The sequence below is a fragment of the Carassius carassius genome, chromosome 18 (genome assembly GCF_963082965.1).
Source record: "Carassius carassius chromosome 18, fCarCar2.1, whole genome shotgun sequence".
NCBI classification, from domain to species: domain Eukaryota; kingdom Metazoa; phylum Chordata; class Actinopteri; order Cypriniformes; family Cyprinidae; genus Carassius; species Carassius carassius.
This window is the reverse complement of record NC_081772.1, coordinates 1,557,501-1,572,796: the sequence shown is the minus strand read 5'-3', so window position 1 is coordinate 1,572,796 and position 15,296 is coordinate 1,557,501. Positions and strand designations below refer to the sequence as shown.

Genomic DNA, 15,296 nt, shown 5'->3' with positions numbered 1-15,296 from the left:
ATCAATATTTCAGCATGTGCAGTTTGAAGAGTGGTCGTCATGCTTATGTAAGGCATCACACTCTCCACACCTAAAATCCAAAGATAAGAGTCAGAAATCATATTGTGCTTAAAGAAATTGAAACCTGTTTTAGGACTGTTATAGGATTTATTGCTCACTTTCAAACACATTTTCCCTAAAAAATCGTATTTTAAAATAATAAATTATTACAAAAAAGCTTTCAAACTAGATTTTTATTTACTTTTTTATTTACTCAAGAAGCTAATTATTATATGTTTAATATCAAAATGAATATAATATTAAGTAATATTAATATATAATTTCTATATTAATTTTTTAAAAGCTTGTTTGAGTTTATTTTTCTTACCCTAACAGCAATTAGTATTTTTATTTTTTCATTTTAAGCAAAATTACTATTTTCTAAATCATTGAAAAAATATACATATATTTATTGTTATAATGTTTTATATCTATGCTTAAAACAAGAAAATAAAACTGTTTAAAATGTTTGTTAATGTTTGCAACATTTATTTGAGTTAGAGTGTTGCTATGCAGTTGCTAGGGTGATCTGGGTAAGTTCTTAGAGTGTTGCTATGCAGTTGCTAGGGTGTTCTGGGTAAGTTCTTAGAATGTTGCTATGCAGTTGCTAGGGTGTTCTGGGTAAGTATTTAGAGTGTTGCTATGCAGTTGCTAGGGTGAACTGGGTAAGTTCTTAGAGTGTTGCTATGCAGTTGCTAGGGTGTTCTGGGTACGTTCTTAGAATGTTGCTATGCAGTTGCTAGGGTGATCTGGGTAAGTTCTCTTAGAGTGTTGCTATGCAGTTGCTAGGGTGTTCTGGGTAAGTTCTTAGAATGTTGCTATGCAGTTGCTAGGGTGTTCTGGGTAAGTTCTTAAGAGTGTTACTATGCAGTTGCTAAGGTGTTATGGCTATGTTCTTAGAAGTGTTGCTATGCAGTTGCTAGGGTGTTCTGTGTAAGTTCTTAGAGTGTTGCTATGCAGTTGCTAGGGTGTCCTGGGTATGTTCTTAGAGTGTTTCTATGCAGTTGCTAGGGTGTCCTGGGTATGTTCTTAGAGTGTTGCTATGCAGTTGCTAGGGTGAATTGGGTAAGTTCTTAGTGTTGCTATGCAGTTGCTAGGGTGTTCTGGGTACGTTCTTAGTGTTGCTATGCAGTTGCTAGGGTGTTCTGGGTACATTCTTAGAGTCCTCAGGTCAATGTTATTAATAATTTGGGTTTTTTGTGTTGTTTTGTTTCATGTACCTGTGCGTTTAACTTTGCATGATGGGTTTCATAAACGCTGATGTTTCTGAGGCCACAGGTGGAAAGCGCCCGAATCTTTTGAAACTGTATAATTGTATAATTGCCAGAAGGAGGTATTTCTGCAGTCCTCATTATTTTGGGGCTTGACTCATTTCCTCTCGGCCTCCTCTTGACCCGCTCCTGTGACTGAGACCGGTTTATTATCTGTGCTTCCTCTGCTGTCAATGGTGCTCTTCAGCATCAGCACACAATGTTTTCTTTCTTTCAGTCGGAGGATCTCGGAGCGTGTTCTCAGTTCGAGGCCAGTCGTAACGCTCGTAACATGATGCCCAGCGCGAGCTGCGGCGTTTTCCCAGAGTTCATGCTCCGCAAACCGTCCTCCGAGACGGACATCGAGAACTGGGCGTCCAAACACTTCAACAAGCACACACAGGTACACCAAAACACTCATTAAACCCTACAATCCTACTGTATCATATATGATATGTGAATGTCTGGCCTGTAAATGATCAGCGTGATCAAAATTTTGCTTTACTTTTTAGTCCACTAATATGATCATCAGACATTTGAGGAATGTTTATTAGTTCATCTCTCAATCATCATTATATTACACTGCATTATATGTTTCGAACATTTAAATATCATCTTAAGACATATTAACGACTGATATTTATATAATTTATTTAAGTATCTGTTGTACTGATCTCATTGATTTACATTAAGAGCATCCGAATTTCAATGTATAAATATCAGTCTCTGAATGAAATGTAGCTATTTTTCCTCTATACTCTCAAATGAGTCTTAAAAGTATTATATTTGATACAAAACTTAAAACACATTTTTACAATTATTTTGTTCATTTAAAAAAAAAAAAATCGATTTTTCTGACTATTATTTCATATGTCAGGCTTTACAGGGTTTAAATATAACATAAAAATGTTTAAAAATGGAAAATGTAACAAAATATTCATAAAAACTACAATGACAAAAAAATGCACAACAAAATTACTCAAATTAAAATGGATAATTACAGTAAAATAACAACAAATAGAGAGTATTAATAAAAAGGACAACAAAAACACAACAGACAAACATACAAAACATACAAATTTTTAATCAATTCAGAATATTAATAAAAACTAATTCAAATGACAAAAACATGCAACAAAATTATGAAAATTAAAATGTGAAATAAAAAAGCTGATTCAACAAGTGATTGAAAAAAACTATTAAAAATTACAAAAATAGACATCAAAATTACTAAAATTAAAATATACAATACAAACTGATTCAAAATATTATTAAAAACTAATACAAATTACAAAAATAGACAGCAAAATTACTAACACTAAAATCAAATGGAAAATATATAAATAAACTAATTCAAAATATTAGTAAAAATCTAATAAAAATGACAAAACATAACAAAATTACTAATAATAATTACTAATGAAAACAATTTTTTTTTTCAAAATATTAGAAGAAAGTTATAAAAATAAAAAAAACACAAAACGAAATGACGAAAATTAATATTAAGATGTAAAATATAAATATAAATAATAAATATTACAAAAATATACAGCAAAATGACTAAAACTAAAATTACAATGGAAAATATATATCAAAATATTAGAAGAAGGTAATAAAAATGACAAAAAAACAAAACAATATGACTAAAACTAATATTAAAATATTAAATATCAAAATAAAAATGAATTCAAAATATTAATAAAAGCTAATCAAAAATACAAAAACATAAAATTACTAAAGCTAAAATTAAAATTAAAAAAATTCAAAATATTAGAAGCAAGTTATAAAAATTACAAAAACACAAAACAAAATTACTAAAACTAATATTAAGATGTAAAATTTCAAAATAAAAACTAATTAAAAATATTAAGAACTAATAGAAATTACAAAAATATACAGCAAAATTACTAAAACAAAAATTACAATGGAAAATATAAAATAAAAATGAATAAAAATGACTAAAACAAAAATTAAAATGATTTTTCCCCGCAAAATATTAGAAAAAGGTAGTAAAAATGACAAAAATTCATGTTAAGTACTAAAACTAAAATTAAATGGAAAATATATAAATAAACAAATTCAAAATATTAATAAAAGCTAATCAAAAATACAAAAATTAAAATGAAAACAAAAGATTATTAGAAGCAAGTTATAAAAATTACAAAAACACAAAACAAAATGACTAAAACTAATATTAGGATGTAAAATATCAAAATAAAATTTAATTCAAAATATTAAGAACTAATAAAAATAAAAAATATACAGCAAAATTACTAAAACTAAAATTACAAGGGAAAATATAAAATAAAAACTGATTCAAAATATTAATAAAAACTAATAAAAATTACTAAATCAAAAATTAAAATGAATTGTTTTTCCTCAAAATATTAGAAGCAGGTAATAAAAATGACAAAAATAAAACAATACGACTAAAACTAATATTAAAATGTAAAATATCAAAATAAAAATGATTTCAAAATATTATTAAAAACTAACAAAAATACACAGCTAAATTACTCAAACTAAAATTTAATGGAAAATATATAAAGAAAATAATTCAAAATATTAATAAAAGTTAATCAAAAATACAAAAACATAAAAAAATTATTAAAACTGAAATTGAAATTAAAACAAAAAATGTTTCAAAATATTAGAAGCAAGTTATAAATTTACAAAAACAGAAAACAAAATTACTAAAACTAATATTAAGATATAAAATAAAAAAAAGTATTAAGAACTAATAAAAATTACAAAAATATACAGCAAAATTACTAAAACTAAAATTACAATGGAAATATATAAAAAACGGATTCAAAATATTAATAACAACTAATTAGAATTACTCAAACAAAAATTTTTAAGATTTTTTTTTTGAAGCAGGTGATAAAAATGACAAAACCACAAAACAATATGACTAAAAATGAATTCAAAATATTAATAAAAACGAACAAAAATACACAGCAAAATTACTCAAACTAAAATGTAATGGAAAATATCTAAATAAACGAATTCAAAATATTAATAAAAGCTAATCAAAACTACAAAAATATGCAATACAATTACTAAATTTAAATAATATACTATATAATATAAATTACAAAAAAATACCACAGAACTACTAAAACGAAGATTAAAGTGTAAAAATATAAAATCCTCTGTGATCCAGGGTCTGTTCAGGAGGAAAGTGTCCATCGCTAACATGCTAGCGTGGAGCAGCGAGCCCATCAAGAAGCCCATGATCATGACCACAGACCGGACGGTGAAGCGCGAGGCCGTGGAGCTCTTCAAACTCGTCCAGACCTACATGGGCGACCGTCGGGGCAAAGGCGAGCCTCTGTCCGTGGCTCTGGAGGTGGCAGTGAGGGGCTGGAGCTGTCAGGGTCTGAGAGACGAGCTCTACATCCAGCTCTGCAGACAGACCACAGAGAACTTCCGCTACGACAGTCTCCAGAGAGGATGGGAGCTCATGGCCATCTGTCTGGCCTTCTTCCCCCCGACGCCTCGCTTCCACAACTATCTGGAGGGCTACATCTGCAGACACATGGACCCTCTCAACGACACCAAGGGTACGAGACACCCCACACACCATAAACACTGTCAAACCAGCCGTGCATTTCCCGTTGATCTGGGATCCTGCCAAACTCAAACAAAATTGGTGCAGGATTTACTTTCACTTTCACAGACAGGACAAAGAAACAACAAGCAACACATTGCATTAAACGTGAAGTTTTGACATTATTTCAAGCCTTTTAAAATTTAAATTTTTCATATGAATTTAAAATATTTTATGTTTTTATTTATAATATGAATTTAAAATATTTTATATGTTTTTATTTATAATATGAATTTAAAATATTTTATATGTTTTTATTAATAATATAAATGTAAAATATTTTATTTATTTTTTATAATATCAATGTAAAATATTTATATATTTTTATTTATCATAGAAATGTAAAATATTTTAGAAATTTTTATTCATAATATGATTTTTAAAATATTTTATAGATTTTATGTTTAATATGGATTTAAATTATTTTGTTTTTTTATCATATGAATTTAAAATATTTTATATTTTTTTATTTATCATATGAATTTAAAATATTTTGTTATGTATAATATGAATTTAAAATATATATTTTTATAATATCAATTTAAAATATTTAATATTTTTTATGTATAATATCAATTTAAAATATTTTATATATTTTTGTTTAAAATATGATTTTAAAATATTTTATATATGTTGATATATAATATGAATTTTTTGACATTTTGTTCACTTCACTGTGAAGGAAGATTATTTCATTATCACTGATATACTATTATAATTTTTTGAATGTTTTAAAATTTTATATTTTTATTATTTTGTGTTTTCATTTTTATTTTTATTAAAGTTTTGTTGTGTTTTTGTCGTTTTTATTATTTTATATATATATATATATATATATCTTTCTTTGTTTTTTGTTTCTATGTATTAACTTGTTTTTAGTTTTAATTTATTTAGTTTTAGTTTAATTTAGATGAAACAGCTTTCACTCAGAATTTGCTCTTAAATTTCACAAATAACGACAAATATTTTTATTATTTTAAAAGTAAACATAGGAATGTTATTCTAGTACCACTGACTGATTTTTGGTCAAATTTTATTTTAATGGTAAAGTTGTAGTAAATTTGTTGTCATTTTTATTTTTTAGATTTCTGTGTATTATACAAAATTATATATATATGAAATATTATATACATGTTAAATATTTGAGATATTATAATAATAAATTACATAATATACTGTAAAACACATTAGATATATTAAATTCTATTAAATTTAAATTAAAAGTTTAAGTTTTTAAAGTTTTCAATTTTAATTTATTTAGTTCAAGGATTTAATTAGTCATATTAAGTAAGTTAGTTTAGTAATATCTTATTTATAATATTCTATAATATTATTTTAAAGTATTTACTTTATGGTTGTGCAGGAAGAGTAATACAAATAATATTTTAGTATCACTGACTGATTTTTGCCCATATTTCATTGTAATTAAAGCTTTAGTCACTTTGTTGTGTTTTTGTTGTCATTTTATTTATTTATCATTTTTAAATAGGCTTGTGTTATATTAAATGTTAAATATGTGAGATATAATAATCTCACAAATTATATCATATAAATTATATTAAATAATCTTTTAAATATTTTTAGTTTAATAATTTTTTTGGGGGTTTAGTTAGTTTATTAATATTTTATTTATAATATGTTATGATTTTAAAGTATTTAAAATAGCAAAATGAATAAATTGTCACATTTTTAGACTACTTTGAAAAAAGACTCATATTTTGTATATTTGTAATTATAATATGAATTAAAAATAATTTTTTATTTATAATATGAAATTTTTTTTTTTTATATATTTTAATTTATAATATACAATAATTGATCATACAATTTATCAAATTTTAGCATCACTGACATATTATTATAATTTAATATTAATAAATCGAGTAAACTTAATATATTGAATTTGATTTCATTTTTATATTCCCTGTTTTAATTTTCATTTTAGATACATTTACTCTAAAAGTACAGACTGACCCAACGGTTATATTAAGCTCTTTTAAGATCCTGAATATCTGAGTATTGTGTTTTATATAATTGACGTCTGCTTGTTTCTGTTGCAGGAGTAGCGATAAGCAGCTATGCTAAATACTGTTACCGAAAACTACAGAAAGCTGCGCTCACTGGAGCCAAGAAGGTGTGTGACTTTACTATCAGAGCATCCTCTCAAACAACATGATGCAGGAACTACTTTAGAAACTGTTTTCACTTTCACGGATTTCAGAAACTGCGAGTAACAATCAGTTAAACATGAAAATTTGACAATATTATTTTAAGACTTATAACATGAATTTAAAATATGTACAAAATAAAAAATGTAATATATATATATATATTTTTTTTTTTTAAATATTATATCATATTTTGATTTATAAAATTAAATTTAAATACTTAAAATGTATGTAGTCAGTGAAAATGTGAATATAATCTGTATTATTATTTGGAAAATATTATTTTAAAACTTCAAATATTATAATTTTAATTGTACATGAAAAATATGAATTGTAAAGAAATATATTCTTAATAAATGCAATCAGTGACATTTATTGTTTGAAAAGTTTTGATATGAATTTAAAATATATGCAGTGTCATTGAAAACATGAATGTAATCAGTATCATTTTATGATGTTGACGATTTTACTTTAAAACTTATAATATGAATTTAAAACATTTGAAACGTATGTAATCAGTTTTATTTTACAAATACAGTATTATTTCAAATCTTAAAATGTATGCGATTATGTGATAGTAATGCAATGAGTATTATTTGATTATTTTTTTAATGTATGCAATAGGTGCATGCACTTTTATTATCAATTAATGTATTAGTATATTGTTAATGTATTCATTGCATGATAAGATACATTTTCAGAATGTAACATATTTGTAACAGTTGGATTCTAAAACCGTTTTTCAGATACATGGACTCCGCAATCCCAGCATGCACCGTGATGATTTCAGCACAGAGCCACACTTCTTCTATTCTGAGTTGTTTTCTGCCGTCTGTGTGCAGGGTTTGAACAAGCCCTCGATGGAGGAGATCGCTCACGCTCGTAACGCCATCTTCCGGCCCTCCATGTTCGGCTCGTCTCTGGAGGAAGTGATATCGTTGCAGAAAGAGCGTTATCCTGACCAGCAGCTGCCCTGGGTCCAGACGCGTCTGTCCGAGGAAGTGCTGAGTCTGAACGGAGACCAGACCGAGGGCATCTTCAGGTCAGACACTTTCACTGCTTTCACCATCGTTTTCAATTATCATGATTCGATTCAGGTCCATATCACGATGCACTGCATCCTCTACGTATTTTATTAAATAAAATTACTCTAAATATGTAACTGTTATAGCCTTAAAAACACTTGAAACATATACACTAACACTCTGGGAAAATATTTTTTAAAGAAGTCTCTTATGGTCATCAAGGCTCAGAAATACTGAAAAATAAACAGAAATTTCTGTGATTTCCATCATCATTACTCCAAGAGGCACATGATTCTTCAGAAATCATTCTAGTATGCTGATTTAATATTAAAATTATCAATGTTGCGCTTGCACAATATATATATATTTGCAAACTGACTTTTTTCAGGATTCTTTGATTAATAAAAAGTTAAAAAGAACAGCATTTATTCAACATATAAATATTTTTCTAATTTCTTAGCAATCGTTTTAATTTATTTCAAAAAAAAAAAAAAAAGAAAGAATACAATTTTTCTAACCCCTAAACATTTGATCTGTAGTGTATATTGTTAAAAAATATAAATATTTTAAATAAATGCTGTTCTTTTTAACTTTTTATTCATCAAAGAATCCTGAAAAAAATGTATTAAAGGTTCCAAAAACAATATTTGGCTACACAACATTAATAACTCTAATAACAAATCATATTTTCATGATTTCTGAAGATCATGTGATTCTGAAGACTGGAGGAATGATGCTGAAAATACAGCGGAGCATCACAGGAATAAATTACACTTTAATGTATTCTGAAATAGAAAAATGTTATTTTACATCATAATAATATTTCACAATATTACAGTTTTTCCTGTATTTTTAAACATATAAATGCAACCTTGATGAGCAGAAGAAACGATCAAATGATATCTTAACAACAGGTGACTGTGTGTGTGTTGATTCAGTGTTCAGTGTCGTATCCTGAAGTGGATCTTGTGTTTGTGTGTCTCAGGGTTCCTGGAGACATTGATGAAGTAAATGCTCTGAAACTACATGTGGACAACTGGAAGGTGCCAACCGGCCTGGAGGACCCACATATTCCAGGTATCCCACAATCCTTTAGGCTGATGTATTGTTAAGCATGTGCCCAAATAGTTAACATGGTTACACGGATCCAAAAACACATTAGAAATACTATACCAGTATAGTATAGTATACATGCATGCAGTTACATACAAATAATGCATTAATTTATGATGCACTAAATCTATTCACACCAGAGCATGTGAGCGGAGTGGAGCGCGAGCGAGCGGGGAGCGTGAGCGGGCGAGTCTTGCACAGAGCGCAGAGCGGCATTTTTAAAAGGATGGAGCGCTGGTTTCCCGCTCCAATTTCGCTCGGCTCACACCACGAGTCTGAAGCATGCTCAGTCAAGCCTGACCCAGAATCCATCTGTCTTTCACTGTCATCAACAGACTATTTTCATTCAAACCTCGGCTCACATTACTGCTCATGATGGAGTTCAAAAAGTACTTCAAGAAAGAAAATGAGAAATCATACAGGTGTACTATTAAAAAACTAACTAACAGTGATAATGGGGTACAAGAAAACGAATGTGGAGACATCGTTTCAGTAAGTAAAGATTCCTTTTGGAATCTGAAAAGGCACATCTCCCGAAAGCATGAAAGTGTGCTACGTGAACACGCAGGGAAGAAAGCAAAAGGTTAGCCAATTGAACTTGTAACAAAGTGTAAATTAAATATAGTGTAATATTCAATGGCCAGTTTCATTGATGGGACGTTCCGGGGGCACACGGTTTTGTTGAGCTGCGAGCACATACAAGGGCACCACACCGCAGATCGCATTTACCAAAAGTATGAAAGTGTACTGAAATATTGTAACGTGCAACGACGTGTGATTCGTGTCGTCACTGACAGTGCCAGCAACATGATTAAGGCGTTTAACCTCCTCCCTGGCACTGAAGAGGAGGCGGAGGGTGAAGTGACCGCGGATGCCAGCAGCAGCGCTGAACATGAAGAGGAGGATGAGGAACCACCGCCGCCCTTGCAAGTCAGTGTGGAAGTGATAACAACCAATGTAGAAACTATGATAAATCAGTACTTTATTGTGTCAAATTTACATCTGAGATGCCCCATTCACATGCTTCAGCTAGCGATCAAAGATGCCGTTAACGAGCACGACAACATTAATAGGCTGTTAGTGAAAGTCGGCAACCTTGTGAAAAGTGTACGCAAGAGCACCCTGAACACAGAGGAAACAGACCAATTAGGGGTCCGCCCCACAAATGCCTGCGCCACTCGATGGAGCAGCCAGCTTCGGATGATTCAGTCGGTCATCCGGTTGTTCCAAAAAGACCCGTTGTGGCAAAACAAACTCAAGTCTAATGTTGCTAACATCACCCTGAATCAAGTACGCCAGCTGACGCACCTTGTCAGTGTGCTGACACCTCTGGCAGACCTCACAGAAAAAATGCAGAAGGAGCTGGGGAACCTGGGGATGATCCTCCCTGCTGTCACAGAAATCAAATCCGTGCTCACCGATGACACTCACGCTGCACTTCCAATGGGCATCGCTGCTTTTGCAGAAACACTGGCAAACAACGTGTCAACTCGCTATGGAATATACTATACTGATAAACATCTCATTTTAGCATCAGTGTTAGATCCCCGTTTCAAGACAGAATGGATAATCCGAGATGAGTCTGTATGCAACAAACTCGGGGAGATCCGTGACCTCCTCATAAAAGAAGCGGAGGAAATTAACGGTCCCGGGACATCCGAGACCGACACACCACCCGCCGCTGACCTGAATCCCGAGCCTGAACCAAAAAGAGCTCGCCTGTTCGGGTCATACTTCAGCGAGAAGCAACGCATTACCGGAGACGCCAAAGGTGAAGTTGAAAATTACCTCTCATCCCCGAGACAGAACCCGGACGCAGATGTCATTCGATTTTGGAAAGAAAGCTCAACGTCTTTTCCCCGCCTGGCTAAAGTGGCTCGCATTGTGTTCAGCATCCCAAGCGGGTCGGCGAGCGCAGAGAGGGTTTTCTCCGCTGCTGGCCTGCTCTCAAGAAACCACCGCATGAGTCTGAAGCCTCAGACATTGTCCAAAACTTGTGTTCTTGAAGGTGAACTCAAAAGAACTGTAGCAATTAATTTTTTTTTTTTTTTTTTTTGCACTCTGCGCAAAAGTTCAGTAAAGATTTTGGCCTAATAGTTAATTTAAAAAAATTTGATGTAGGGCTATAGCCTGTATATTTTTATTTATATAATTAGACCCATTAATTCGTTTAATTTTACAGCATTTTATTTTTTTACAATTGACATTCCAATTTAAATTTAAATTAATCCTGCGCGCTGCGCAAAAAATCAGCTACGAGAATGTTGGCCTAATAGTGAGCCTAATTTACTTTTAAAACGTTTGTGGATTTTGTATATTTTTGTTTATATAGCCTACATTTTATTTATATTATTAGGCCCATTTATTATTTTAATTTTACAGAAGTTTGTGTACAATGAATGGATAGGCCTATAAGCCCATTTAAATTGTAATCGTGCGCGTTGCGCAGAAGTTCAGTATTTAAAATTCTGGCCTAATAGTTAATTTACTTTTAAAACTTTGTATATTTTTGTTTATATCATTTTTATTTATATTATTAGGCCGATTTATTCGTTTAATTTTACAGGACTTTTTGTGACTAGCCTAATTTGTAATTTGAAATAAAACATTTCTATTTGAAAAATGTTGTTGTTGCTCATTAGTTCTTTAGGAGGTAAGGCTGTGGTCTAAGCTTAAAGTGATATAGCCTACATGTAGATTTTTTTCCTTTTTTGGAGCGAGCGGGGGGCGATTTGAGTGGAGCGCGAAGCAAACTGCGTTGAACGCTGAGCGATAATGAGCGGAGCGGCCTGATGTAACTTTGAGCGGGGGAGCGGAGGGGTGAACAGTTCCGTGAGCGATGAGCGGAGATTCTCACCGATCCACTCCGCTCATATGCTCTGATTCACACACTCTCACACACTGACACACACACACACACACACACACTCTCTCTCTCTCACACACTCACACACACACACACCTGTAGCCTCAGGCCTTCTGCAATGCTCCATTTCTCTCTGAATATAAATAGCTCAAACTTCCCTCTCTCACACACTCACACACACACACACCTGTAGCCTCAGGCCTTCTGCAATGCTCCATTTCTCTCTGAATATAAATAGCTCAAACTTCCCACACCCAGTGAGAAGATCAGCAACTCTTACGAGCCTTTTCCTCAATGGAAATCTCTCTTTCCATGCTTTCTTCTACAGCAGTACAGCAGGCTCTCTTAGATCTCCGCTGAATAAGAAATCATTCAGATCTGCATTGTTTGTATATGTAACAAATAAATGAAGTTGCATGTTCTCTGGTGTCTCATACGTTCGTACTCATCTGAGTCTCCGGCCGATCCTCGTTAGATTTGTGATTTTGTTGCAGTTCCCAGAAACTGCTTTTATTCATTGATCCATATTCATAAAGTGTCTCCTCTCGTACTCGTTACTCGCAATCTCGTAGCAGGAGAAATAATGAAGCCATTAGCCACTGACACACTTCTGACACTGGTTTAAGAAGACCAGGATTTGACTGAACTACAGCAATGCAAGGTCACAAAATCATTATAATCAGCAGACTATGAAAATTAAGTTGCAGTTTATTCTGGCTAAGATCTGACCATCTGATAAACCAAACTAGACTTTGGTTTCATTACACATTTGTGGGCATGTAGATCTGAAATATGATTTAACAACAGCAAACCTATTCTAGGACCAAAAAAGCAAATTCAATCCCACAATTCTCATTACTGTGTAATAAAGATGATGTGACACTGAAAAAAGGATGAATTATGCAGAAAGTACAGCGGTGCATCACAGAAATAAATTACAGTTTACTAAACACTACCAGACAAAAGTTTTTGAACAATAATATTTTTAATGATTTTTAAAGAAGTCTCTTCTGCTCACCAAGCCTTCATTTATTTGATCTAAAATACAGCTAAAGCAGTAATACTGTTAAATATTTTTACTATTTAAAATAACTGCTTTCTATTTGAATATATTGTAAAATGTAATTTATACAAATGTATTTTATGATGCTGCCAAAATTACAACAAAAGTGCTCACATGCACTTATATTTAATTGTTTGATTGTTTGTTCGAAATTATTGCCAGGGACAGTTTATTAGGCTCTGGTTATTGGTAATGACATGACATAGGGATGTGCCCTTGTGACCTCTGACCTCAGCCGTCTCTGTTTCTCTCTCTGTGTGTCTGTCTAGCGTCGCTGCTGAAGCTCTGGTACAGAGAGCTGGAGGAGCCGGTGATTCCTCATGAGTTTTATGAGCAGTGTATCATGAACTATGACAATCCTGCGGCTGCTGTCAACGTCGTTCTCAACCTCCCTCACATCAACAAACTGGTGCTCTGCTACCTCATCCGCTTCCTACAGGTCTGACTCTGTCTATCTATCTATCTATCTATCTATCTATCTATCTATCTATCTATCTATCTATCTATCTATCTATCTATCTATCTATCTATCCATCTATCTTATCTATTTATTAGGGGTGTAACGCTACACAGAAGTCACGGTTTGGTACGTAACACAGTTTTGGAGTCATGATTCGATATGAGTTCGGCACAACAGGAAATTAATTTTTTTCATTTATTTTGACGTTACAGTAGTGCTACACATACATGTAGCATGAGCAGTTGTTTTTGCTAAAACAGAATGGTCTGAATTTAGATTTGTGAATCTACTCTACATGAGACAACTGGTCAAAACAAAAACATAAGATGGACTAAATGAAAATGCAGATTCATTCTCTGACAGCAGGTGGCGCTTATGGAACAGCAGAGATACAGCATTTTCTTGCTTACCGCTGTAAACATTAACATATGCAGATTCATTCTCTGACAGCAGGTGGCGCTTATGGAACAGCAGAGATACAGCATTTTCTTGCTTACCGCTGTAAACATTAATATATGCAAATTAATTCTCTGACAGCAGGTGGCGCTTTTGGAACAGCAGAGATACAGCTTTTTCTTGCTTACCGCTGTAAACATTAATATATGCAGATTAATTCTCTAACAGCAGGTGGCGCTTATGGAACAGCAGAGATACAGCTTTTTCTTGCTTACCGCTGTAAACATTACTTTAATATATGCAAATTAATTATCTGACAGCAGGTGGCGCTTATGGAACAGCAGAGATACAGCTTTTTCTTGCTTACCGCTGTAAACATTAATATATGCAGATTCATTCTCTAACAGCAGGTGGCGCTTATGGAACAGCAGAGATACAGCTTTTTCTTGCTTACCGCTGTAAACATTAATATATGCAAATTAATTCTCTGACAGCAGGTGGCGCTTATGGAACAGCAGAGATACAGCTTTTTCTTGCTTACCGGTGTTAACATTAATTTAATATATGCAAATTAATTCTCTGACAGCAGGTAGCGCTTATGGAACAGCAGAGATACAGCTTTTTCTTGCTTACCGCTGTAAACATTAATATATGCAGATTCATTCTCTAACAGCAGGTGGCGCTTATGGAACAGCAGAGATACAGCTTTTTCTTGCTTACCGCTGTAAACATTAATATATGCAAATTAATTCTCTGACAGCAGGTGGCGCTTATGGAACAGCAGAGATACAGCTTTTTCTTGCTTACCGGTGTTAACATTAATTTAATATATGCAAATTAATTCTCTGACAGCAGGTAGCGCTTATGGAACAGCAGAGATACAGCTTTTTCTTGCTTACCGCTGTAAACATTAATATATGCAGATTCATTCTCTAACAGCAGGTGGCGCTTATGGAACAGCAGAGATACAGCTTTTTCTTGCTTACCGGTGTTAACATTACTTTAATATATGCAAATTAATTATCTGACAGCAGGTGGCGCTTATGGAACAGCAGAGATACAGCATTTTCTTGCTTACCGCTGTAAACATTAATATATGCAAATTAATTCTCTGACAGCAGGTGGCGCTTATGGAACAGCAGAGATACAGCTTTTTCTTGCTTACCGCTGTAAACATTACTTTAATATATGCAGATTCATTCTCTGACAGCAGGTGGCGCTTATGGAACAGCAGAGATACAGCTTTTTCTAGCTTACCGGTGTTAACATTACTTTAATATATGCAAATTAATTATCTGACAGC

At 32.3% G+C, this 15,296-nt stretch overlaps 1 protein-coding gene across 1 annotated transcript in view; it reads left to right on the top strand.

The window, feature by feature from the left end:
* LOC132092070 (rho GTPase-activating protein 39-like) overlaps positions 1 to 15,296 on the top strand; it is a 45,485-nt gene that overhangs the window by 29,101 nt on the left and 1,088 nt on the right. Inside the window, exons 4-9 of the mRNA XM_059498139.1 lie at positions 1,528 to 1,692; positions 4,456 to 4,855; positions 6,963 to 7,036; positions 7,913 to 8,112; positions 9,081 to 9,172; positions 13,407 to 13,576. Of these exons, the coding sequence (XP_059354122.1) occupies positions 1,528 to 1,692; positions 4,456 to 4,855; positions 6,963 to 7,036; positions 7,913 to 8,112; positions 9,081 to 9,172; positions 13,407 to 13,576 (1,101 nt within the window). The remainder of the gene's footprint in view (positions 1 to 1,527; positions 1,693 to 4,455; positions 4,856 to 6,962; positions 7,037 to 7,912; positions 8,113 to 9,080; positions 9,173 to 13,406; positions 13,577 to 15,296) is intronic.